Consider the following 25,630-nt stretch of genomic DNA (forward strand, 5'->3'; position numbering starts at 1 on the left):
TGTTGTATCTTGGGAGAGGCAGTCGTGCCAGGGAGTGCAGCCCATAGATAAGAATGGGGGCACGAAACATCTTAACTACCACTCCCATGAGGAACCATGGCAGATACAACTTAATGTCAGACTGACTCAATATGAAATGTTTTGACATTTCCAAATTAGAATTTTTGACTTCATGAAAAATTTCAGTATTTTTACTGTTCATCCCAATTCAGGATGAAAACAACTGTCAACATGTTGCAATTTTCCATGGGATTAAAAAAAAAATCCAATGTTTGCTCAACTCCATGGGGAATGTTTTCAAAATGTAACATTTTATATGTCAGAATCAACCAATGAAGTCATGTTAGGGCCTGAACCAAAGCCCACTGAAATCAGTGGAAAGAGACTCTCATTGATCTCAGTGGACTTTGGATCAGACCTTTGAGGAAGATACTGAGCTGAGATTTTGTGCTGCACCTCCAGGATGAAAAAAAACTTAACAGGATATAAGTGAGGACAAAGGCCCAGATCTTATAAGGTATTTAGGCTCTTAACTTCAATTTATTTCAATACCTGCATATACCCTACATATACCCTGAAATCAATTGGAGTTACGAGCTTACGTACTTCTGAGGATCTGGGCTCAAAAGACACACAAGGACTTGGGGAACCATAAGGAGCTGATTTGTATCTCACTTATGCAGATGTAAATAAGGAGCAACTGCACTGAAGCATGCGAGATCAGATCAAGATCCTATGTCATCATCTTGGCCAGGCCTTTAGAAACAATCCCATGTTATTATAATACTACAAAATCAGGATTTGGGTTAGGAAGAGCATCTGTATCATTGACTATCCCTTTGCTACCAATAGTATGTGGCTGCTAGCCTCTGTATTTTCCTCATCAGCATCAAGCTGTTGCCAAATACTGTCTCTACTTCTTAGAAATGTGTACGTGGAAACAGACATGTGAAATGGACAGCAAATGATCTAGCTTCCTTCTAGACGTATGCAAATATTGATGGCATTGAGGGAAAGAGTCTTAAAATATTGTCCAAGGGTTCAAATTATTCCTGTAATTTTAGCATATTCCACAGAGATAAAATCTACAGGAAATATTAAATGATTTATTTTAATCTAAGGGCAATTTAAAATGTATGGTTCAATTCCTCAGCTGGTGTAGCTCCGCTAAAGTAAACAGAAATACAATTTACACCAGTTTAGGATCTAATATGAGACTTTCTCTTTTTCTCTCATATATACGAAGCCTGTATGATTAGGCATCTGAGATTAAGTCAGTTGACATTACAGTAGATACATAGCAGTACATGAGAAGTAGTATCAATACAGGTTTGACACTTCTATCATACACATTTACTTCCAAAGGCTTGTCTACACACAGAAATTCTACCAGTTTAAATAAAGGTGTGATGTTAAACTGATTTAGTTAAACAAATGCAGGTTAAATGTATATAAAACAAATTTAAACCAATGTAAGAGCATCCACATACAAAGCTGCATTGATTTAATCAAGATGGATTAAAATTGCACCTTTAGTTAAACTGGTGCAACTTGTATGGGTAGACCAGGACTAAGAGTAGAGAGATTAAAAATTGGGTAATCATAGCAATAAATCTGATTGAATTGATTTTGATCCTGGTGTAAATGGTGCAGCTCCCACTGAAGTTAATGGGAGACTCATTATGTCAGGATGATTTTGGCCCATTAGTTTTAATGGGAATTGTACTGAGGGTTTCTCTACATTCAGCAGTTGTACCAGTTTAACTAAACAAGTTAAATTTAGTTAAAATCGGTGCCATTTCTGCACGTAGACTTGGCCATGAAGAGGGGTTTATTTTGGTACGGCACAAAAATAAAAACAAAAACACAGGACTGTACACAGATCCTGCACGCATGGCAAATGGGGCTCAGATAACCGTACCGCAAGGAAGAGACTTTCCGATGCTTAACATCTGTGACTACACAGCAAAGTCACGCACCTGTAATAATGTTCCTGATTGGCTTTACCAAAGCGGTGAAAGCAGAAACCTCAGGCTGCCTGTGCTCCCACATGGGCTGCCAAATAATAAGGCCACTGGCCAGCCGAAAAGTCAGGTCAGACTCCTAGAAAGACACAATGGAATCATCATACCATATATGGATTAGTCAGGCTGACATAGAAGAGCATCGTTTTCGGTGTGTGCTGACTGTCCCTTCTACTGCGACACGGACCTTGAAAGCAACAACAACAATCACATGCTGCTTGTGTGAAATAAGTCAAAAGGTCACTACTGTAATTATTCAAAGAAGGCATAAATACCTACCCAAGTAATAAAGCAACATGGAGTTCTCAGTACAACGCTAAGTAAAGGGCTTTTGTGTCCAAACCATAGTTACACTGATCAAAACTTGTTTTTCCAGGATCTCTGCTACTACTGAAAAACCTGCGCAGCATTGCAGCAAAATCCTTTGTACTCATAATTCTGCTTATTGCTTTAGATCATTTAGTATGTAAATCTTTCCTTTAGGCTCTCTTTTCCTACAGCGCATGCCTGCACAAAATAATGAGCTCAAAATAATAATAATTATAAAAATATTTATTTAGGAAATATGAACATCTTTACAAATTATTACATGTGCCAACATATAATGGTCCTATTACTACTATTCATTTTTAATTTAAACACCAAAATCGTTATGCTGCAAAGATTTATGTATGTGTGTAATTTTACTCATGTGAATAGCCCTGTTGATGTCAATGGAACTATCAACATGAGTAAAGTTACATATGCAGGTAAATCTTTGCAGGACCAGGGCCCAAGCATGCATGTACATAAAATAAGTGGCCCCATGATTTGACTACTGAAAATATTGTCCTTCCTCACCTTTTCCCTTCTCTACTTTTTGTTATTCCCCTCCCATCACACCTAAAATGAGTTTGTGACCTCTTTGGGGGTAGCTATCATGCCTTTTGTATTTGCATGACAGAGCACCCAGCAACGCTGTCAGGTGTTGTAGAAATAAGCATAAGCAAGACATTGCTTTTCCCTGTGCTCTGTTAAGTTTTTGGTGCTGCACTGGTCCCACTACACTGTAATTATGAACACAAAGTTAATGATGTTATATCGGGATTACATTTTGTCTTTGCTGTTCACTCTGAGACAGAGGTGAAATGTCGCTGCATCAGCCCTGGAAGAGCTTTGGGAAAAACAGACTCAAAGATTAGCAGCCAGAAGAAATTTGTGCCACCCCTTTACCAGGTACCAGTAACTTTAGACTCAGGTGCTGGCTCAGTTCTGCTGACTGGTGCGTGTATGTGTCCATAAGTAGCTGACGCTCCATCCACTCCCCACCTGCTTGGTAAGGGGAGTGGTGAGTACCAGGCACACATCTCCACAATGCCTGAGTCAGAATGCAGAAATGCCATGCCAGAGGGCTGGCCAAATCTTACTCCTCTGTGCAGGCACTTTAGGGTCAGGATAATTAGTTACAACATGTGCTGAGAGAGTTCAGATTCAGGTAGGGAACGAGAAATATAGTAGCTATATGGTTAAACATAGCCATTTTCTAATTACTTACTTTCTAGGAATGACTGATTGAGAAAAGCCAATTTCACTTAAGAGGCTAGCCTTAAAACATTAACGTGGAAAGGTAGATCTCCAGTGAAGCTAAGGACAAGTGGCAGGAATCCAGGGACAGCGCTTCCATTTAGGCGACCTAGGTGATTGCCTAGGCCGTCAGGATTATTGAGGGGAGGCATTTTGCCAGGATGGGCGGCAGGCGGCTCCAGTTGATCTGCCGCAGGCGTTCCTGCAGACGGTCCGCTGGTCCCACGGCTCCGGTGGACCTCCCGCAGGCATGCCTGCGGCAGCTCCACCAGAGCCACGGGACTAGTGGACCCTCCACAGGAATGCCTGCGGCAGGTCCACCAGAGCCGCGGGAGCAGCGCGCGGGGCGGCGAAATGGCCGTGTGCCTAGGGCGCCAAAAACACTGACGCCGGTCCTGCAGGAATCACAATATGCAGTGAGATAACTCGTGATTACATAGTTCTGCAAAGCTGGCTTATACATCATAAAATAAAGACAAAGACTTCAGCTGACAAGAAGCCTACAGCTTACTTCTACCATCAGAACAAAGAAGTCCTTAATTTGCGCGTGCCACTAAAACTATCACAGATCATATTAATTAATTAGTATCAAAGCTATTAGTAATAACAATAACAAATCTGTGACAACCCTGCTTCTCGAATTACTGAGCAGACAGAAAGGCATTTCTTAACCATGAATAAGAGTCAACCAGACTGAGTTAAATTCCACAATCCTTGCTCCAGCTCTGAACCAGTGAAGGGCTCATGTCCTCAGGACTCACTGATTTCAATGATAGCTGCAGGTAGTCAACCCCTCTGATAATCAGGCCACTTATGTAGGTGCTAAATACAGATGCAGGTGCTTCACTTTGGATATTCTTGTCTTAGTGTCTGCCCAGTGCTACAACTTTTACCCATATCATTGGAATTACTTTTGATACTTTTACTCTAAAGTACTATAGTTTCAGTAAAAGATGGGTGCACAACTGGTTGAAACACTGTACTCAAATAGTAGTAATCAACGGTTCATTGTCAATCTGGGGTGATGTTTCTAGTGGGATCCTGCAGAGGTCTGTCCTGGATCCAGTACTATTCAAAATTTCCAGTAATGACTTGGTTAATGAAGTGGCGAGTATGCTTATAAAATTTGTAGATAACACCAATCTGGAAACGGTTGTAAATGCTTTGGAGGACAGGATTAGAATACAAAAAGCCTTTGACAAATTGGAGAATTTGAAATGAACAAGATGCAATTCAATAAAGACAAATGTAAAGTACTACATACAGGAAGGAAAAAATCAAATACATAAACGCAAAATGAGGACTAACTGGCTAGGCAGTAGTATTGCTGAAAAGGATCTTGGAGTTACAGAGGATCACAAATTCATTATCAACAACACGATGCAATTGTGAAAAAGACTGATATTCTGAGGTGTATTAACAGGAGTGTCCTCTGCAAGAGCTGGGAGGTAACTGTCCCTCTCTGCTTGGCACTAATGAGGACTCAATGGGAATACTGTGCCCAGCTTGGGCACTACAATTTTAAAAAGATGTGGATGAAGAAGAGGCAGTCCAGCAGAGACTTGAGAAAAGAAGACTGAAGGAGAACCCGATAACCATCTTTAAATGTGTTAAGGGCTGTTACAAAGAGGGTGGTAATCAATTGTTCTCCATGCCTACTGACAGTAGGACAAAAAGAAATCGGCTTAATCTGAAGCAAGGGAGATTCAGGTTAGATATTAGGAAAACTTTCTAACTATAAAGTACTGAAACAGGCTTCCATCAAAGGTTGTGGAATCCCAATCATTGGAGGCTTTTAAGAACAAACACAGCTTAAACAAACCCCTGTCAGGAACAGTCTAGGTTTACTTGTTCCCATCTCAGCGCAGGGAGTTGGACTAGATGACCTCTTGAGGTCCATTCCAGCCCTACAGTTCTATGATTCTATTACGTCCACAGTACTGCTCTCCTGTGTAAGGGCAACAGGGCTGGGCCTTTATTCTGCACTGTGTGATAAATTCAGTTAGCCACTATTATGACTATTTGCAACCAAGGCAGAATTGCAGTCTGCTCACAGTGGCATCACTACATTACCACTCCTGACTGTTGTTCCACTTACTTTAATCCTGTGGACCAGAGGCGCAAACAGGAACACAAAGAGCTCCACTGTTGCCATGGAATTCTGAAAGAACTTCCTTCGGTTATTCTCTTCCTCTTCATTAGTGCTGCCACGCCGAGGGTGTCCTGGAGATCCCTGGTTTTCAACCTGATGAATAAAGGCGCTACTGCTCCCTCCCCAGCTGGAGCCTCTCTCTCCTCCAAACCGGTCATTGCTGCAGTCTTGAGGAGCTTCCAATAGCATCCAATGGAGGGTGTGTAGAAGCTTAGTCTCTGCAACTCCAAGCTTGTCCTGATGTCCTGAAAGGAAAAATTCAGCATAATGGGTGTCTCTGTTCACACAGGATCAGTACAGCAGAGATTTTCAAAGCTGCATAGGGAATTGGGCACCCAAATTCTCTATGTAGCTTTGAAAAACTCACCCCTGCAATTAGAAGTATCTAGTTGTTCCTAGTATGTCTTGGTTAAAATCACTTGATTCAGAACGTTACATTCCCCTGCACAGTCCCCTTGCCTGCTCCCTGAAGTGCCACTCAGTGTGTGTCCGCATGTCTGAAAATACAAGTACTCATAAAAGGTGCTAACTTGACAGCCCTGGATCTTGAAACACTTCTATGGATCCCCAAGCTGCAGTACTACAAGCTTTCCTAGACTGTGCTCTGCTACCCATCCCCACCAGTATGCTTCAGCTCTGGAGGAACCAGGCCAGATGAGAAAGTAGTTTGATCTTGAGGAGCATAGTGCAAAGCCGACTGACATCAGTGGAAAGACTCTTATTGATGATCGTGGGCTTTGGATCAGGTCCTATGCTCATGAATTCATTGGTTGGTTTGTTTTCAGTTAAGACTGTCAATCTGTGAACTAATTAGTGTCAGTTGTGGTGGCAGATTTTGTAATGTGGCTACTTACCCATCCGGGATTGGACCAAGGCCAACAATTACTTACATGTGAAATACAGAACTTTCAGATATAAACTGAATATCCAACCAGACCACCCTAAGGACCTAGCCAAAATCAACCTGAGAGAAGCCTGATCTGAAAGGAGGCCACATCTTTTTGAGACTGGCCATGATGATGACGACAGCAACAACAACAACAAATGACACCACTTTCAGTGCCTTCAAAATCTGACTACTATGGCATATTTCTTGCAGAAAATAAATATCCCTTGAAGAAGCTTATTACAGTTAGGTAGCAAGGCTACCGCTGAAATCCATTCCAGTTCCTCTTGGAGAACCGTATTGAACTAATTTAACTCTCAAGATTGTGACTCTCTTTTGACAACAATTTCCAAGAAGTCTCTCATTTTTTCAGATGGCACCCTGCAATCCTGAGACAGATTTGATCCTTTCATGCTTAAAGAAGGATTTCATCATGTATGACCTTTCTTCTCACTTTTCATTATCCAGCTGTGAAGTCAGAATGATGTATCTGTGACATCACCAAACTGTAGAACCAAGATTTAACTGCAGCATGAAACAGAGGGGGACTCACGCAGTTTTATTTGGGTAAGTGCTTATATAAAATACAAATCTCTTCAGTGACAAAGAAAACGTAGAAAAAAATGAGCTAACATTTTATGAGGAATATATTTTTGTAGCGCTAGTCTTCTGTTTGGGTTCCCCACCCCCAATTTTGATCTACTGTTAAAATTTCCTTTAAAAACAGAGAAACGTTTGGTGTTATATCAAGCTTTTAAGGCACAACTCCAAATTCGAGAAAATATTTATTTTAATTTCTTTTTGCATCTACCTCAATAAAATCTAATATCCAGTTCTACAGGGTTGGGGTTTTTTTTGCAAGAAGTTGATAATTCTTTGCATTATTTTAGCTGTGCTGAATTTTACATATAGTATAGTCTTATTACTACATCTGTCTGCATAGTAACCAAGCACAAGATTACACAAACCCTTACATACAGGAACAATGCTATTATAATTAATGTGACTAATCACGTGAGTGAATTCTATCCACAAGAATAAAGCCATCAAGGATTGGGTTCCCATCATATTTTTGTGGTTGAAATACAACAAACAGGAGGAATAAGAGAACCTATCTTGCTAAGTTTATGTATGAGAATAATCCTTACTAACACTAGTAGGCCCACAGACTTAAATGGAAACTATTTGTTTGAGTAAGGACTGTTGTGTGAACATGGATTTGCAGGACTTGGTCCTATACCTTGGAGAAAATGGGTATGTCTACACTACTATATAACACCCATGGCTGGCCCGTGTCAGCTGACTGAGGCTCACAGGGCTCAGGCTGCAGGGCTACAAAATTGCAAGGTAGACTTTGGGCTCAGGCTGGAGCCTGGGCTTTTGGAGAGTATGGTGTATGGCATGTTGAGCAAAACTTCAAGATATTTTAATGGAAGACTAGGTAATAGTAAAAAGCAAACTAATGCAAGTACCAACCTAGCTTGTTTCGGTTAGAAAGCAAGGTCGCTGTGCAATGGAGTACATGTGGTAGGGCAGCTTGAACCAGTTCCCAACGAGAAATGCTCTGGATGGCTTCAGAGAGGGCTGGAGAAAGACCATGCAGCTTGTTCTCTACTAAAACTCGTTCAAAAGACTAAGAAAAAAAGGAGAAAAAATATTATCTTAGCACAGGCTTTGCAAGACTGTGTACTCTCTTCTAAAGCTCCTGCTGTCACATATTTTTCACAAAATATAACTTACAGTTCCTTTCAGTAAAATTATTCCTTAAAATATTTTCCTGAAAAAGAAAGACTCTAGCCAAAGCTCACTAGATGGACAGTTAATCAGGAGACAGCACTCAGAAGAATTCAGAAATAGCATGGTTCATTTAATATACCCCCCTTAGTCAAAAGAATTAAAGAAATGAGTATCAAACGCCATACAAACATAAGTACTCTGGGCAAAACCTGGCATACAGTTATGCTGGTGTAAATCTGGAGTAATTCTGTTGAAGTCAACGGGGCTGCTCCAGATTTACACCAGTGTGACTGAGAGCAGGATTTGACACTCTCTTTGAAGGTTTTATGCAGCATAAAGAGCAGCCTGCTAAAAGCACATAGGCCTTAGGAAATATTTTCACACCCTGTCACAAAAGTTAATCAGTGTCTAAAATCCTTTGTCAGGACATTATATAGTATTTTTGCAAACAGTTGGGGTTATTGGCTTGACTATGTTGATTATGGTTGCCTCAAGTAGCACAAGATTTGGGGGCCAGCACATCTGTTTTATAGACGGGGAAAAAACTCTTATGGAAGCTTATTATTAGACAGTCAAGCTATTTCTACAGTCCATTCTCTCACATATTGCCAAAGACCTCCTTATATGGTCACTGAAGCAATTATGTTCCTCTGAAGTTACTGTAGTCAAGGAGTGTATTAGTGATATCACAGCCCTTGCCACAAACCAATGTAGCTTTCTGGCAATCCACTCATTCACAAGTTGTTTAGCCAATTTTACTATGCTCATAGAGATAAGTAACAGTGAACGTACATGACCCGAAGGATGCTTCAAATGCCATCACACCAGATTCATAAAATTCATCCCTCAACAAGAGGCACAAAAATCCCTCCTTGGTAAAAAAGCTATATTTAATCAGCAATAAGCTTAATCACAAAGGAGTAAAGCAAAAGAAATGTGACTTGAAATCTGGCCATCAAAACTCAGCCACCATTCAAAGTGTGCATTACCAACCGGACCTGTCAAACAGGCTGTGTAATATTCCTTTACATACACTCAGGGCAGGAAAGTAGTCTTTGCATATGTTTGTTCTACAAGACAGAAACATCCTAACAGTGCTGACTACAGGCAGAGTTCAGGGCAGTGAAAATGGACCTTGAGACTATTATACAGAGTCAGCTCATGGACAGACATACTGGTGGCTATGCAGGACTTAATATGATGATAATGAATCAGGTGCTGGAAATAATAGTCACACGTTGGCAAGAAATGTACTGTTATGCTAGAGGACGTTTATAGCTGTCAGCAAGCATATCTGATCTAGGGGCAGTCAAAAATCTCACTGATGCTGATGGAGTGCTAGCTGCCCCTCATTCTGGCTAAACTGAGAAGCAATGAATCTCCTTTATGGAATAAAATGGCTGAAACAATAGAAGCCACCATCCAAAACATTGGCCACATGGAAGACCAGAGCAAGAACTAACTCAGACAGAATAAAAGAGGCTTCCCTAAAAACTGATTGAAAATTCAGGGGCTGGGGCATTGGGTGGACTGCAGTTGTTTGTTTCTGCATGCCTTAAAGGCAGTAAGCAAATAGAGAGTCAGGGAGGCACTGGTAGCATGATGCTGAGAGGTAGCCAAAAGGGAAAGCATCTTTTGGGCACAGAACTGAGTAGAGGCAGGCTTGGATTCCTGAACAAGAGAATTGCTTCCTGTTATTCATTTCTGTTGTATTCAGGGAAACAGGACTTGCATCAAAGATATATCTGACTCATATAATTAATCTCACCTTCTAATGTAAACAATCCACAAGGCCCCTGAATATTAGCTAACTGCTTGGCCCAGAAGAGGCAACACTAATGTTTTTCCATCTAGAAAAAGTGATTGAAATGGATATGGTGCAGAACAGGAAGATAGGATTTTAATCACCATTTGTCAAACCCCCTCATCTGTCAGCGTGACTGTTCTCTTTGCAGAGACTTCATTCAGGCAACAGAACAGCAGCTACACATAACAGACCAGATTCTGCTTCCCTCATTCAGAGTGAGTAGTAACTAACGCAGCCACTAACCCCATTCACATTAGTGGGGCTATTTAAGAAATAAGGGACTGCTAACTGCAAGTAAGGCCAATATACTTTGTCCCACACAGAAGTATGAAAGGGACTGCTCATACATACACCTTTCTGTGTACAATCTAGAATAAACAAGGCATTTATCTACCATTATTTAACATTAAGTTTGATTTGCTAATGGATCGTCCTAACAAAGGAACAAAATAACAGAGGCCCACACTCTTGCGTAAATTGCCAGAGTATATCAAATTTATAAGGGAAGGGAGAAAAAGAAAATCACAAAGCAGCCATTCTATGCTGATGTGTCTGTGTGCGTTGGAGGCAGATGGGGGGCCATTCTGTTGCTCTGCATAATATACTGGCTTCTCATCCAGCACTGGATCCAATTCAAGTTCCTGTCCTCATCTTCAAAAGATCCCAAGGGCATAGGGCCCCAGAGGCTACAGAACACCCTCTTTCAAAAAAACACAGCCCAGATTCTGAGCACCCAGTACAATTTCAGGAGTGTGCAAAGGTGGCTTTAAACTACTTTCACGTTCCTCTAATCTTTAGGGCATCTGGGTCCTGGGAAGGTTGTCAGATTGGAGCCTCCTTCAGACTGCTCTAACCTACGCCAGCTGCCCACAGGTTGCAGGGGCTTTTGCAACGGCTAGGAATAAATTGAGCTAAGAGGACTTATGCTAGTGGGTTGAAGGGAGATGGCCAATGAGCCATGATGCTAATGTAGGTTTGCCAGAGGATTCCTCTGTGTATGAGGGATTCTCCAATGGCCCATTAAGCAAACTTTAGAGCAAGCTAATGATTATGTGGTACAAAGTTTCCCATTTGAACCAGGCCTTATGGTTACAGTGTCAGTCCCCGCTCTGGCTTACACTAGCACAAGTGACAGCAAAATTTGGATCCTTCCCTCAACTTCCTCATGGCCTTGCCCTGCCTTGTTTATGCAAGCACAGCTCCCTGCAAGTTCAGCTGATGTTTTCCCTGCACACTAAGTGCAAAATACGGCGCTCTGGGTCAGACTCTGCTCTCAGCTGCAGCAACGTAGGTGGGCAGTGACTCCATTTACTTTATTCTCACCTGAAAATGATGCAAAATCAAGATGAACAGCCCACTTTTTACCCTCCATTCACTAGAAGTTACATATACCCTTGGCAGGAGAACAGTGCTGAAATGTATAAAATAGAAGAGGGATCCTGGGGAGCTATAAATGTAGCTGAAATCAAAGGGTTTGGTTGTATTAGGCTAAAAAAACCAAAATGCCAGCCTGACAAAGGCATGGCTAAGCTAGCAAACACAGTGGTGACCTAATCCAGATCTCATCAATACAGGGAATAAATTAAAGCAATATAAGAAGATAAAAAGAACCAGGCCAACCTGAATCCACAGATTTGTGCCCTAAAAATGAATAGCCAACCATGGAGCCAGATTTGGGGGGTGGGGGAGGGGAAGGGGGGAAGGCTAAAGAGAGCTGGCAGATGCCAGTAACAGAGATCTGCCTCGGGGGGAAGGAAATCCAGCCACAGAATCCAGTGCCATCAGCTTAAAGAACATATTAAAATTGATTTGGAAAGCTCAGCGATGTTGAACTGGAACCTCCTTATCCTGTAAGGCAGGGGCCACCGACCTGAGCCTCAGAAGGTGCCAGAATTTACCAATGCACATTGCCACTAATATATCATCAGCTCCCCCCACTCCAACCTGCAGTGCCTCCTGCCCACTGGCAGCCCCAGCAATCAGTGCCTCCTGCTCCCTCCCCATGCCTCCCACCCGCCATGATCAGCTGTTACGCAGTGCACAGGAGGCTCTAGTGGGGAGGGGGGAAGAGTGAAGGCATGGCAGGCTCGGGGGAAGGGATGGAGCGAGGGCAGAGCCTGGGGCAGAGCAGGAGGTTGAGAACTGAGCACTTCCTGTCACATTGGAAAGTTGGCATCTATAGCTCCAGCCCTGGAGCCAGTGCCTATGCACGGAGCCGTATATTAACCTACGAAGAGCCGCATGCAGCTCCGGCATCACAGGTTGGCCACGCCTGCTGTAAGGAGTTAGTAAGTGCAATGAGATAAAAAAATAAAATAAAGTTGAACTATTGTGGCTGGGGAAGGAAATGTGGCAGTGGCGATTCTGGAAAGGACAAACCAAAGGGGGAGTATGGTAGCAATGGCCATCTTGAAAGAGGCACATCAAGCCAGGAGGAAAGACCAGAAGATCTAGATGTGTAGGAAAGGAAAGAAATCCTTCACGACAAAGATCTGTCCATCCCTCCTTCCCCCAAAAACAAAATCTCCCCCTCCACCAAACAAACCATGGAAGCAGTTAGACAAGAACGGGATTAGTACATAGGCTAAGTGAGTGTAATAAATAATGGATATTGTATCCATGTGGTTATAATGACAAAGGCATATAGTTAAATGGTAGCTGGGGTGTATAGCACCTTGGATAGTTTACTTTATGTGGATACAGTACACTTAATGTGTATAACATTAAAGGTAATATAAATCACATTATAAACTAAGTTATTAATGCAGATCTCCCCTAATGAGGTAAGTTTGATTTGAGTTATCACAAACATCCCAAACTGTATATTAATTGGAGAAGGGTCACCTATGGCAGAAAATGTCAGAATAAGTTAAGTCAAAGATGGTATAATAATCTCATAGTGCCCAACGTTATAAAGATGTTTGATAAGATAAGACTTGGTTCTTAAGAATATATAAAAATAGTTCCATGTTGCAGGGAATTTACACACCGACAGAGGAAATAAGGGTAGCCTGGGCTCTCACAACTAGAGAAGACCAGGCAACAGTGGAAAATACATAGAGAGGGAGGTGGGAGAGAAAAAGGGAACAAGAGAATATAAACAAGTTAAATATTGTTATATGTTTTAACAGAAAAAAATATAACAACAGAGTTTTAGGGCTCAGAATTCAAATAAATTATGGTAAATCAGCCTCAGGATCAGGATACACCAATATTGGTGTTAAAAGAGGAGAGAAATAAACAAAAAAGCAATGTATGGTGGAGTTTTAAAATTATTGTGCATCAGGAGAACTTTAAAATGTCATATTTAAAGAAGAGATATAAATGTAATGGAGACCTGGCACCTGGCTGCGAGTCTCACAGCTTTTAACAAAGGGTGATATACTGAGCAACAGCAGAGCTGGTGCTCATAGGTGAATTTATTAGTGTTATAACTGTTAATGTGAAAGGGATGAACAATGCCACAAAAAGGAAAAGGGTATTCTGCTCACTGAAAAAGGATTTTCCAAGTATTATCAATTTACAGGAAACACACACCTGAAGAAAAAATGATAAATACTTGAATACTTCTTGGACACAGCTACCATTTGTCTCTCCAGGTCAATCTAATAGAAGAATGTTGACAATACTGTTTGGTAAACACTTCCCTTTTATTATTTCAGCACAACTCACAGATACAGAGGGCAGATTTTGAATAATGGGTCTTTGAAAGGTAGACTTCTCACATAGCCAATATATATGCTCCCAATCAAAAACAAGATTTTATTTTTTTTTGGTAAAAAGATCACTTTTTTTTAGGAATATATGGCACCTTAAAGACTAATAGATCCAGACTAACACAACTACCCCTCTGATACTTGACATCATGCAAGGCATTGAATTTAGCCAAATGGAATGGAAATCTATCCTCTGGAAATTTCCATTACATGCATCTGACGAAGTGCGTATTCACACACGAAAGCTCATGCTTCAATACATCTGTTAGTCTTTAAGATCCCACAGGACTCATTGTTGCTTTTTACAGATCCAGACTAACACGGCTACCCTTCTGATACTTCATACAGACAAGTTTCTTTAGTTAATGTAGATGCTAAAATTTATGCTAAGCTGCTAGCAAACAGATTGAGGCTGAGGCTACACTGGCAGTTTTGCAGCGCTGGTAGTTACAGCTGTGCTCGTACAGCTGTGTACGGCCAGCGCTGCAGTGTGTCCACACTGACAGCGACCAGCGTTGCAGTGTGTCCACACTTGCACTGGTTGCAGCGCTGTTGTGAGTGGTGCATTGTGGGCAGCTATCCCACAGAGCACCTCGTCCCATTTTGGCGTCCAGTGACAGGTTCTTAACCATCATGCTGAAAATAAAACAAAAATGGGAAACGAGGAGGACCGGAAAGCGCACAAGATAGCGGGTCCATCTCCACTTCCTGTATATCAAACACAAACCAAGAACTAGCAGCATAATAGCACATCGACTGCATCACCATTATTCAGGTAGAATGGGGGATGAACCCATATGCTAGCGGTCCCTAGACTCAAGCCAAAACCATGAGCACCCATTAATATTCAGAGAGAATGAAAGCCGACTGACCTGAGGACATGCTGGATGCAAGTTGCAGCAATCAGCTGTCTGGCAGTGGAGCTATTCCTTATGCTCGCAAGTGACGCAGTGAGAGCTGCAGATGATGAAATAGATGCGGCTGACGCCCTGACAGTAAATTGCTTGTGGCAGTAACGGACGTGCTTTGCAGCGTGGAACGCCGCCTTTGGGCTCGGGAACAAGCACTGAGTGGTGGGATCACATCGTCCTGCAAGTCTGGATGACGAGCAGTGGGCTGCACAACTTTAGGATGAGAAAAGCCACTTTCATGGACTGTGTGCTGAGCTCGCCCCACCCTGCAGCGCAAGACACGGGACTGAGAGCTGCGCCTGTCAGTGGAGAACCGGGTGGCTATTGCAGTCTGGAAGCTGGCTACTCCAGACAGCTACGATCGGTCGCAAATCAGTTTGAGTGGGAAAGTCGACCGTTGAATACTGCTGATGCAATTTTGCAGGGCCATTATCGCATCCTGTTCGAAGAACCTGACCCGTCATTCTAGGCTACACCGGAAGCAGACACAGGTGTACAGCCAGCGCTGCAAACAGGGAGTTGCAGCGCTGGCTGAGCTTTTAAGTGTAGACACCTGCTAAGTTGCAGCGCTGTAAACCCCTCACCAGCACTGCAACTAGCAAGTGTAACCATGCCCTGAGTGTCACCTGGCCCAAATGTGTTCACCCACACCAGTCTGGATTGATTGACAGCAGACATCTATCTGATATCAGAAGTACTCCAAATTTGATCTAAAAATATTAATTCTAGCAATTTTTCCTGTGTGCTGCTTTCATTAGATGCTGAGAAATTCTTTGACCAGCAGTAGTGGGACTACTTTAGACAGATTTTGATCAGGTTTGGTTTTCGAAATCAGTTTAAAAAGTGTATATAAGCCCTATATATTACTTTTGGAGCCATCTGCAATAAATGTGAGAAACAGCCCCTTGATAAAGGGCATCAAAATGCTTTCTGGATTAGAACAAAAACTAGCTTTGGATGCTCACAATGTCTCATTACATTTGCACAATCCAGAAGCCTTGTTAAAAATTATAAAACAATTGACTTTGGAATTTGGGCATGTAGCAGGCTTCAAAATAAACCACTATAAATCTAAAATTTTAGAAATTAATATTCCAGAAAGGGCCAAATCAAACTATCAGCTGCATCAATTTAAATGGATAAAGAAGTCTTTACAATATTTAGGAATAAATATTGTGGAGAAAATCTTTTTAAGGTAAATTACCTTCCAATGTGGAATAAAATAATAAAAGACTTGAAGGAATGGAACAAATATGAAGTTTTTTGCCTAGGTAGGGTAGCCTCAGTAAAGATGAATGTCCTTCCAAAAATACTACTTTTGTTTCAGCACATCCCTGATAAGACATTAAAAATATAGTAGGATGCATTATTAAAGTGCATGATAAAAACATAAAAAGAGAAAGGGTGTGTTCGAACATTCGAAGGTGGGGTAGACTAACTTTCCCTAATTTGCCTTATTATTATCCATCACAAATAAAATGTGATTAATTAGGTTAACTGACCATACACACATTAGGTAAAACTCAATCAAGATTGGAGCCCAAATATTCATAGTAATTGTTGGGCTAAAAAGAAATCCAGGTTATTAAATATAGAAAAAAAAAACCCATTCATTCAGACCACCTCAGCAGCTTTGCACTATTTTTCTTAACAACTGCTGTCAGAGAGGCCTTCTGCCTTAGCTACTTTCATTAATAACCAGGAATTTATCCCTAGAAAATATCAAAACTACTAGTTGTGGGTAAAAGCCAAGATTGCTCCAATCAAACAGTTGTTCCTGGGTCCTGATTTGAAATCATACCAAAAGATATGTAATAATGACATACTAAAATTATATAAAGATCTTGTCTTTAACAAGGCAAACATTTTACTGTGAAATCTGGATACAAGCCAGCTCTCTCTAGACATTTAACCTCATTAAAGGAGTTCAATGAACCAGGAGCAAACCAAAAAAATAAGGTTTGATTTTTAAGATGCATACCAATTTTGACAGAAAAAGATGTTGATAAAAAGACAACCCAGATGAAAAGATGAGACAAGGAATTGGGAAAAAAAACCTGATATAGAGGAGTGGATCTCTATATGGGAAACGGGATATACATCTTCAATATGTGTAGCTCATAAAGGAAATATTTATAAATTGCTGTATAGATAGCATTTGAGTCTAGTTAAGATCTGGCACATTTTTGCTACCAGGGAGTTGCTCAGTTGGAGGCACTGCAAAGAAAATGGTACATACTTGCACACGTGGTGGTTAAGTCCAGAAATTAAATGGTTTGGGGAAGAAGTTATTAAAGAGATTCATTTTATGACAAAATGCCAGTATCCTAGAGCCCCCTTGACTTCCTTACTTAATGCTCCAGGAGAGGATCTACATATTAAACAGAACCAATTAATTTCTTCTTTATTGTTAGTAGCTCGACTTTGTATTTTATATTACTGGAAAAATGTAACTCTTCCTCCTATGGAACTGTGATGTATTAAGATATGGACTGTCTTTGTAATAGAAAAGTTTTCATACGAATTATGTACACAAGAGAAGTGCTAACAAGAAGACAGGTATTTAGAAATGTTATCACCCTTTTCAATAAACACACAGGAGGGTGGCTCACCTGTCAGACTCTGTAGTCAGGTTGTTTGAATATTAACCCAATCCAGAAAAAGTTATAAAACTGATGTATGATGCAGTATGTGAATATTTTATCGTAACTTTGGCTTAGTAAGAAATTTCAAAAGACAGCCTGATCAACTATTCTCAGCAGAATGACATGTTTTAAGGGCTCCACTGTCACCTGAATTACAGAAAGGAAGGGAACATTCGCAGAGTTGGCAATCTGGAAAACTGTATTGAAAGCTTACATCATGAACTGATTATAGCAACTGCAGACTCATAGGCAATGTTGAGTCTGTTCCTGGTGTGTGCTCTGCTCCCCCACGGTCACTTACATTATGACTTTCCTTTTGAGGCCATCTATTATGTGCCAACAACCTATTCTGAGTTTGTTCATACCATCACTGTTCTATCTTCACCCTGTTCCCTAGTGACCTTCTGGTCTGGTGGTTATTTCCCTCTGCAGTATTTTGCATCTCCTTAGGTACTTCCTTATAGGGACCACCTAGCTCCTTACACCTGAAGTTTACACACATTCTGTCAGAGCAAGGCTAATCACAGGGCTACAATACCAAACAGGATGATACAGGTGCTTTTGGGACTGGCTTTGCCACAGGCTTCCTGTATAACATTACTCAAGTCACATGTCTGAGGCCACATCTACACTACAGGATAATATCGAATTAGCTAAAATCGGTTTTATAAAACTGATATTATAAATTCGATTTCATGCGGCCACACTAGGCACAGTAATTCGGCGTTGTGCGTCCATGCTCCGAGGCTAACGTCGATTTCTGAAGCGTTGCATTGTGGGTAGCACTTCCGTAGCTATCCCATAGTTCCCGCAGTCTCCCGCCGCCTTCGAATTCAAGGGTTGAATTCTATAATTGTCGCAGGGGTTCCGGGTAAGTCGTCAGTCATTCACTTCCTCTGGAACACTCAGCTGACAATCCTTTCGCGCTGTTTTTCCTGGATTGCGAGACGCATTAGCACGGCACCATGAGCGTTCAGCTTTTTTTTTTTTCCGGCACCGTATGTGTACTGTGCCGACAGACGAGAGGCGATACTCCGCGCATACACAGCCACTTCACTTGCTTTTGAATGATAGCAGAGACGGTTACCGGTCGTTCGTGTACCGTTACTGCGGAGTAAACTGGCAATGAGGAGATGAGGTTATCTCTCTCAACAGAGACTTGGAAGCGCTCCCGGTGCTATGAGTCATGGCAGTACGATCTTGCTTTACACTGGACAGAGAGGGGGGGGGTGAAGCCCCACTTGCTATGATGAGATGCTTATTAGCGTTCTGCCTATCTTACTGCGAGAGTAACAGGAATCATTCCCTCATGATATGAGCAATTATCAGGCATGGGGTTCCGAGGGATTGGTTGGGCAGTCTACCAGCACCGTCTACCACGGGAGGGTGAGAGGGAGAGGAGCGGATACTGCTCTTCATGCTGTCGCATCAGCATCTACCAAGCAGCATTTCGTACACATAGGGCTGACATTGAAGTAGTCAGGAAATGATTTTTTTCCTGTCTTTCATGTGTGGTGGTGGGGGGATGAACTGAGAAGCTGTTCTCGAACCACGCCAGACACTGTGTTTGAAACCTTAGACATTGGGAGCTCAGCCAAGAATGGGCAAGGTACTTTTTCAGAGAGTGCGGGACTGTGGGAATAAGCTGGAGTTCCTCAGTAACCCCCTCCCTCCCTTCCCTCATGCGTCCATTTGAGTCTTGGCTGCCGTTACGCTTGTCACACAGGAGCTGTGTATCCTGGAGGTTTTTTTTTCAAACGGCTTTAGGGGCTTTCGTGTTTCTGTAACGGGCTTCTGATCAACAGAATGTTTGGGTCTCCATACAGCGATCAGGTTCTAGTATCTCCCGTTACGGTCGATGCATGCTGGAGCATCTTTTGGTTTGAGACTGCATCGCAACCGTGCTGATCAAGCTCCACGCTGGGCAAACAGGAAATGTAATTCAAAAGTTCGCGGGGCTTTTCCTGTTTACCTGCCCGCTGCATCCGAGTTCAGATTGCTGTCCAGAGCGGTCAGTGGTGCACTGTGGGATACCGCCCGGAGGCCAATAACGTCGATTTCCGTCCACACTAACTGTAATCCGATATGTTAATATCGAATTTAGCGCTACTCCTCTCGTCGGGGTGGAGTACAGAAATCGATTTAAAGAGCCCTTTATATCAATATAAAGGGCGTTGTAGTGTGGACGGGTACAGCGTTAAATCGATTTAACGCTCTTTAAATCGATTTAAACGCATAGTGTAGACCAGGCCTGAGTGAAACAGAGATAATAATTACCTGCTGCCAATAGCACAAGCAGGCATAATGCTGGCTAAGCCTCAACCTCAACCACTGCACAGCCAGGACTTTGGGGGCATGTGACCCCCAGCAATCCTACCTCTCTGGACTACCAAGTGTGCAGGGGTCCTCCACAGAATTCCCCAATGGAAGGGTTCTTTAGGAAGGCCCCAGCACCCTCCTGGAGGAAGAGACTCAGCTGCCACCAGTAACAAGGGGTAGGGGTAGCTGAGCCAGGACCTCAGGGGCAGTGTGGACTGAAAGAAACATTTGTTAAACAGGTTTGTTTATTTAAAAAATAAACCTAATTAAATTTGAAACTGATGATCTTTGATGAGGCCTAATTTATTATATTCTGAAGTCATTTAAGATAAATACAAACAAAAATTAACGGTACATGTTTGTAGCCAAGTTTTCAAGAAAGCCAAGCCACTGAACAGCTGGAGGTCATTGGCTAGGCACCTGGAACCAGAGTTTGGTGAAGTGCTGAACTAGCTTTTGAGAGCAGTAGCCTCTTCTGCAATTTCAGAGAGAACATTTTCTTTAAGTCAGTTTATTCAGCTAGTTCATTGGAATGACTACTTCCCTCAAAAGTTAAAGAATCAAATTGAACAAGCTGCAACGTTTGGTGTCCCTCTTCCAATCTATCACTAAAAACTACATGTGAGAGGATATCTACTAGTTCTAAAATCCTGAAGAACATAATGAATTGGACTAACTACAGATACTGTTTAATTAAACAAGGAAGTAGTTATCAGAAACTGTTAGTTTTAAATGCAAAACTAAATGTAAATTAAGCTATATAATTGCTTAAACAAATGTATATCAATAGAGTGTTCTCCTGGTCAGCAAAAAGACTATATTTAGTTGCTAATCACCATTAAAATGTTGATCAGCCAGCGAGAATCAGCCTCTCTTTGGGAAGAGAACTAAGAAACTACAAATGCAGAGACATGATTGAAATTGATTAAAAAATAAATCAAGATTTCCTGCTTGCTGATGTAAACAGAGATTAAAATTGGTGATTTAAATCAATCCACCCTGCTCACGTCCCTGAAGCCCCTCCTTCACCCCATTCAAAGAGGCACTAAGTACAAAATGTGTTTTGCTTAAGACCGTTTTTCAGCATGACATCTCTTTAGGGCCTTATGCCCTCTACTTACAGCCTGCTCACATATAACGCTATATTTGCCCCATTTACACTAGCCTGAGATACCCTATCTCATCTAACTGTGCTTCTCAGGTGCTTAAAACACCATTTACAGCCCCCTACTCAAATCACATGCAAGAATGTTGTGATCTCATACTGAATACAGTATTGTCGTACTCATCTTCGGCAGTATGTTCATGCTATTCCACAAGATGTGAGGTTCCTGGTACTTGGGAGTATTAAAAAAAACAAAACAAAAACACCTCTGTTTAAAGCTGTGGAGAAGGAGCGTGGCCTAGTGGTCTGAAGTACAGGATTAGAGATCAGGAGATCTGCATTCTACTTTACCTCTGCTACTGATTTACTAAGGTAAGGGACCACAGACAAGACACTCCACTCTCCATGCTTCCATTCCACCACCACCATCTCCACCACCTCAAAAAGTATTGTGATATTTAAAAATAAAAAACCACACTCTCAAGCAGGAAGGTAGCATAAAAGCTTAAAATATTATTTAGTGCTCAGTCTTCATTATATTCAATAGCAGAGAAAGCTTTGGTGAGTTTGTTCAGAGGTTGTTTTGGGAAAAACTTAAGTTTCCTGTTTACAAATCAAGGGTATGTCTACACTGCAATTAGACTGCAGCTGACATGGGCTCACGACGCTTAGGATAAGGGGCTGTTTAACTGTGGTGTAGAAATTCAGGCTCAGCCTTCAGCCCAAGTTCTGGGACCCTCCCACCTTGCAAGATCCTAGAGCCTGGGCTCTAGCCCAAGCCCAAATGTCTACATTGCAGATAGACAGCCCCTTAGCCTGAGCTTTAATCAGCTGACATGAGCCAGCTGCGGGTTTTTAATTTCAGTGTAGACATACCCTCAGAGTTAGAGGGTGCTGATGTTCCTCAAACTGATGTGAAAAAAGGCAGGGGGCACTAGAGGAGGAGCATGTTCTATAGCCTGTAGATTTGGAGGAAGAAGGCAACAGTGAATGGACCATATTTGTCAATGACATCAGAACTGTCTCACTTATCAAAATGTATGGAGGACCATAGAAAAAGGCAGATCCAATTAGAATAGGACACAGTTTGGCATGTATAGTTTAAAGAAGTGTACATTTATAGAGGAATACGACTCTAGCCTTCTTCTGCACACTAGTAAGCTCTGAATTTGCATGATCCTTTGCAGAGAGAGATGGGGTTTCCAGTGGATAATTCACTGATGCTGTCTGCCCAATAGTCTTTACTATGATCTTTGAACATGACAGATTTCTCAGCTGATATGCTTTTAATTGCATTTTGGGCTGCATGTTTGGTTTGACTTTTTTTGCATAGGTATTGGAATATTTTTCCATCTCTGGGGTAATAACTCATGTAGGTGGATTTACACCAGAGATTATTTGGCCCTTTGAGTTCAAGCTTTTATCAAGTTTCCATATTTAGCCAACGCTGCATAAAACCAGGAAACTACGATGAGTTTAAGAAAAAAAAAGCCACATACCACGCAGGAAGCTTCATACTGTTTTCCAAGTTTGGGCCTCAAAAATGCACTAAAAATCCAATAAACAACAAAAAAAGAGTTAGTTTTCATAATAGTAATTATAGGTATGCATATTAAGCATGTTTTTATTGAGTAATTTTAATTAAATTATTTTGTCAGTGTGACAATGTTACTTAAGTGGCTAGATAAGCCCATGTAACAAACAGTAATGAAGCCATGAGAAACTCAGATACTTGTTGAAAGCACTGTACAGAATGTTATTACCTTTTCCATAAACAGAAGCTTTTCACAAATACCAACATGAAAGCAAGACATTTTTAAAATATGATTTTCTTCCCTTAAAGGTAAAAAGAATTCAGCCATTTTAACTCATCCAAATGATGCATTTTCTAGTAGTCACATTTACCGTTTTTCAAAGTATTTAGGAGAGTAAGAATATATTAAGTATTACAAAAGTTAAGAGTTGAATAGCTGGGGTTTGCTAGTAGATTGTGTTAATGATTCTCTTCCTCTAATACACAACTATCTGAATTGCTTGGGGGCTTCTCTTTCCTCACAAGCTTTAACCAGAAAACCCACCCACCCCACAACAAGTAGTTAGACCTGAGGACTTCAGTAACTCAGCCAGAGGTTAGAGGTCTGTTACAGGAGTGGGTGGGTGAGGTTGTGGCCTTGCAGGAGGTCAGAATAGATGATCATGATGGTCCCTTCTGACCTTGAAGTCTATGCGGCCATTTAGGACCCTTATCCTACAGTATTTGCTCAAACTCAGGCCTCAGTTGGAAGTTTGCCTTAGCAATCTACCACTGGGCTAAACAACACACACACACTCCCCCCAAAATAGAGACCCTACAAAAACAAACATCGCATTAACAGGTTGACAGCCAGAGGTTTTTTCGTTTTGTTTGTTTGGTGGGGGGGGGGAGGGTGTAAAAATACTATTCGCCTACATTTTGCCCCTCGCCCCCGTATTCATCCAGCCTCCCACTCCTCCAGCAGACCCCTGCAGCCCCGCACTGACCTGGGAGCCAGTTCAACTAGGGGCGCTCCGACTTGGGCAGAGCGCCAGGCAGGACCAGCCCTGCCGGCGGGAGCAGCGCTGCGGCCCCTCCGAGGCCGGCCGGCCGGCCTGCCTGCCTGCCAAGCGGGACGGGGGACCGCCCCGGGGACCCCCCGCAGCCCTGGCGCCCTGCCCCGCCCGCTCGCACCTGGTTTGCCGCCACAGGAAGGTCGGCATGGCCAGAGGACGCGCGGTCCCTTCCTGCTCGGGCTGGGAGCCATTTCCTCTCACAATGGCGGCGGCGGGCGGCCGGCCCGCGGCCAGGCGGCGGACCCCGCGGGCGGCCGCCCCGCTTCCCCCGCCGCGCAAGATGGCTGCAGCAGGCAGGGACGCGGGGGCGGGAGCGAGTGACGGTGTCCGCCTCCTACCGGCCTTCAGCACCTCCCTCGGCGGACAGCGCCCAGCGCCAGCCCGTGGGAGGGGCGCGGCGGGGAGCCGGGCGCCACCCACCCAGCGGGGCCCCAGGGAAGGCGGCGCTCGCCTACAGCGCCAGGGCTGCTGCCGCCAGCCGCCCCCGGGCCCTCACCCGCGGCTGGGCCAAGCACCACCTGTAGCGGGTGCAACCGTCCCCAGCCCGCCCAGGGCGGGAGCGCGGCTGAACCTTCCCGTCCAGTCTCTCCCAAGGAGCGTCCCGCTTCCCCCCATCCCTGCAGGTCTCTGCCCCTGCGAGCAATAACCGTGTGCAGCCCCCTCCAAGGCGCCCGCTGGATAACTGCCAAAAAAGAGGTGCCGAGAGGGGTCCTCACCCTGCGGGACATCAGTAGGTGGCAAGAGGAGACGGGATGGGGGCTCAAGTTTGTGGTGCAGCAGGGCCTGAAAAAGGGTGAGCCGTGTTCTATAGGCCTTTGGTTGTTTATAGGGCAGGAGGAGGAGGGAATGACTCACTGACATGTTCCTTTATGATGGTGCTTTAAGGCAGAGGGTCTCACAAGAAGTTTTTTGGTGGTCTCTGATTGCAGCCATCAACTCCTGCTGGCGGCGGGTCTGACAGTTTTTTCTAAAATACTCAATTAACTGAAATATGCCTATCGCCATGTCCAAATCATTGTAATTTATTTAGGTACAGTTTTAAAAAAATAATATAAGTGAAAAGTGATATTCACAAACATCACTTTTCACAACAGCTTGACTTGGCTCTGGCAAGCCAGCGGACAAATTAAGTGTTGGATGGGGACGTGGGTAGGGAGACAGCAGAGGCTGGTGTTGGGGAAGGGGCAGGAGAGGCAGCCGAGGCCTGGATGGGGTGCTGAGCTTTGGACTGCAGGCCAAAACATGAGAGCTAGGGGATGCAGCCTGCTGCTGCATGGCTTAAGTCTGCTACCCACTACCCCAGGGCTGAAGCCTGAGCCCCACCATTCCTGGCAGGGTGGGAAACTGTGGTTGCTATTTGTACTTGATATGAAGGAGACATACATGTGTGTGCCAGCTGTATAATGCTGGCACTTCAGCCTGTTCTGCCTCACTAACTGCCACACTTGTTCCATGTATATGCTGAATGTGATAAAGGAGAAGATTTAGCCTTGTGGGACTTTGCAGGCAAGGACATCGAAGGTGGAGAATAGTTGCCTGTAACATATCGTGGTATGGACCCAAACCATTCATTCATGCATTTTCTTGGAAATAGGACTGCAGAAATTTGGTGACCAACAATACCAAATGCCAGACATCCAGCAGGATGTATATGACTTTATGCCCTTGTCTTTGGGCAGGAGGGTGTCATGCACCATGCCACAACCCTTTTCTAACAGAGGGAGCCAGGAGACTGGCTGCTAAAGAGTGTTCTGGGAGCTTCTAAGTTTAGTTTGCTTGGGGGAGGAAGGTTACAGAGGGCGGCAACTTGCAAGGACCAGCAAAGAATGATTGTTTCTTTACTTTTGGTAAGGCTAGTCCATATTTTAATGGGGATGGTAGATTCCCCTCAGAAGAAGATGGTCTCTGACTTAGGGATCAAGTACTCTCTAGCAACCCAGGCAAGATGGAGGCAGAGAAACAGGTAGCAGCCCTGTTTGCTATGAGAGTTTCCATACTCCAGCTTATACAAAGGGGTCAGATTCTTGAAATCCAAACCACCTCTGTTGTCTTTAGCTTTTTATTTTCTGATGTGTTGAGAGGCCTCAGGAAAGATTCCTACTTACTGTAAGAGATGCTGGGTTCTACAGCTGCATGGAATGCTGTCATGAAATGATGTGCGTTCTGCAATATTTCC

The 25,630-nt window shown here is 43.0% G+C and overlaps 1 protein-coding gene across 13 annotated transcripts in view; it reads right to left on the reverse strand.

Annotated features, from left to right (window-relative positions):
- UNC80 (unc-80 subunit of NALCN channel complex) overlaps positions 1-23,690 on the reverse strand; it is a 201,327-nt gene extending 177,637 nt beyond the window's left edge. For all 13 annotated transcript variants that reach the window (XM_032765081.2, XM_075069958.1, XM_032765079.2 and 10 more), the window contains exons 1-5: positions 23,573-23,690; positions 22,365-22,413; positions 8,102-8,258; positions 5,686-5,984; positions 1,980-2,103 (exon numbers count right to left, since the gene is read on the reverse strand). In XM_032765081.2, coding sequence (XP_032620972.1) covers positions 1,980-2,103; positions 5,686-5,984; positions 8,102-8,258; positions 22,365-22,413; positions 23,573-23,601 — 658 coding nt within the window. In that variant the 5' untranslated portion in view covers positions 23,602-23,690. The remainder of the gene's footprint in view (positions 1-1,979; positions 2,104-5,685; positions 5,985-8,101; positions 8,259-22,364; positions 22,414-23,572) is intronic.
- Between the last annotated feature and the right edge of the window lie 1,940 nt (positions 23,691-25,630).

This window comes from Chelonoidis abingdonii, chromosome 10, assembly GCF_003597395.2.
Source record: "Chelonoidis abingdonii isolate Lonesome George chromosome 10, CheloAbing_2.0, whole genome shotgun sequence".
Lineage (NCBI taxonomy): Eukaryota > Metazoa > Chordata > Testudines > Testudinidae > Chelonoidis > Chelonoidis abingdonii.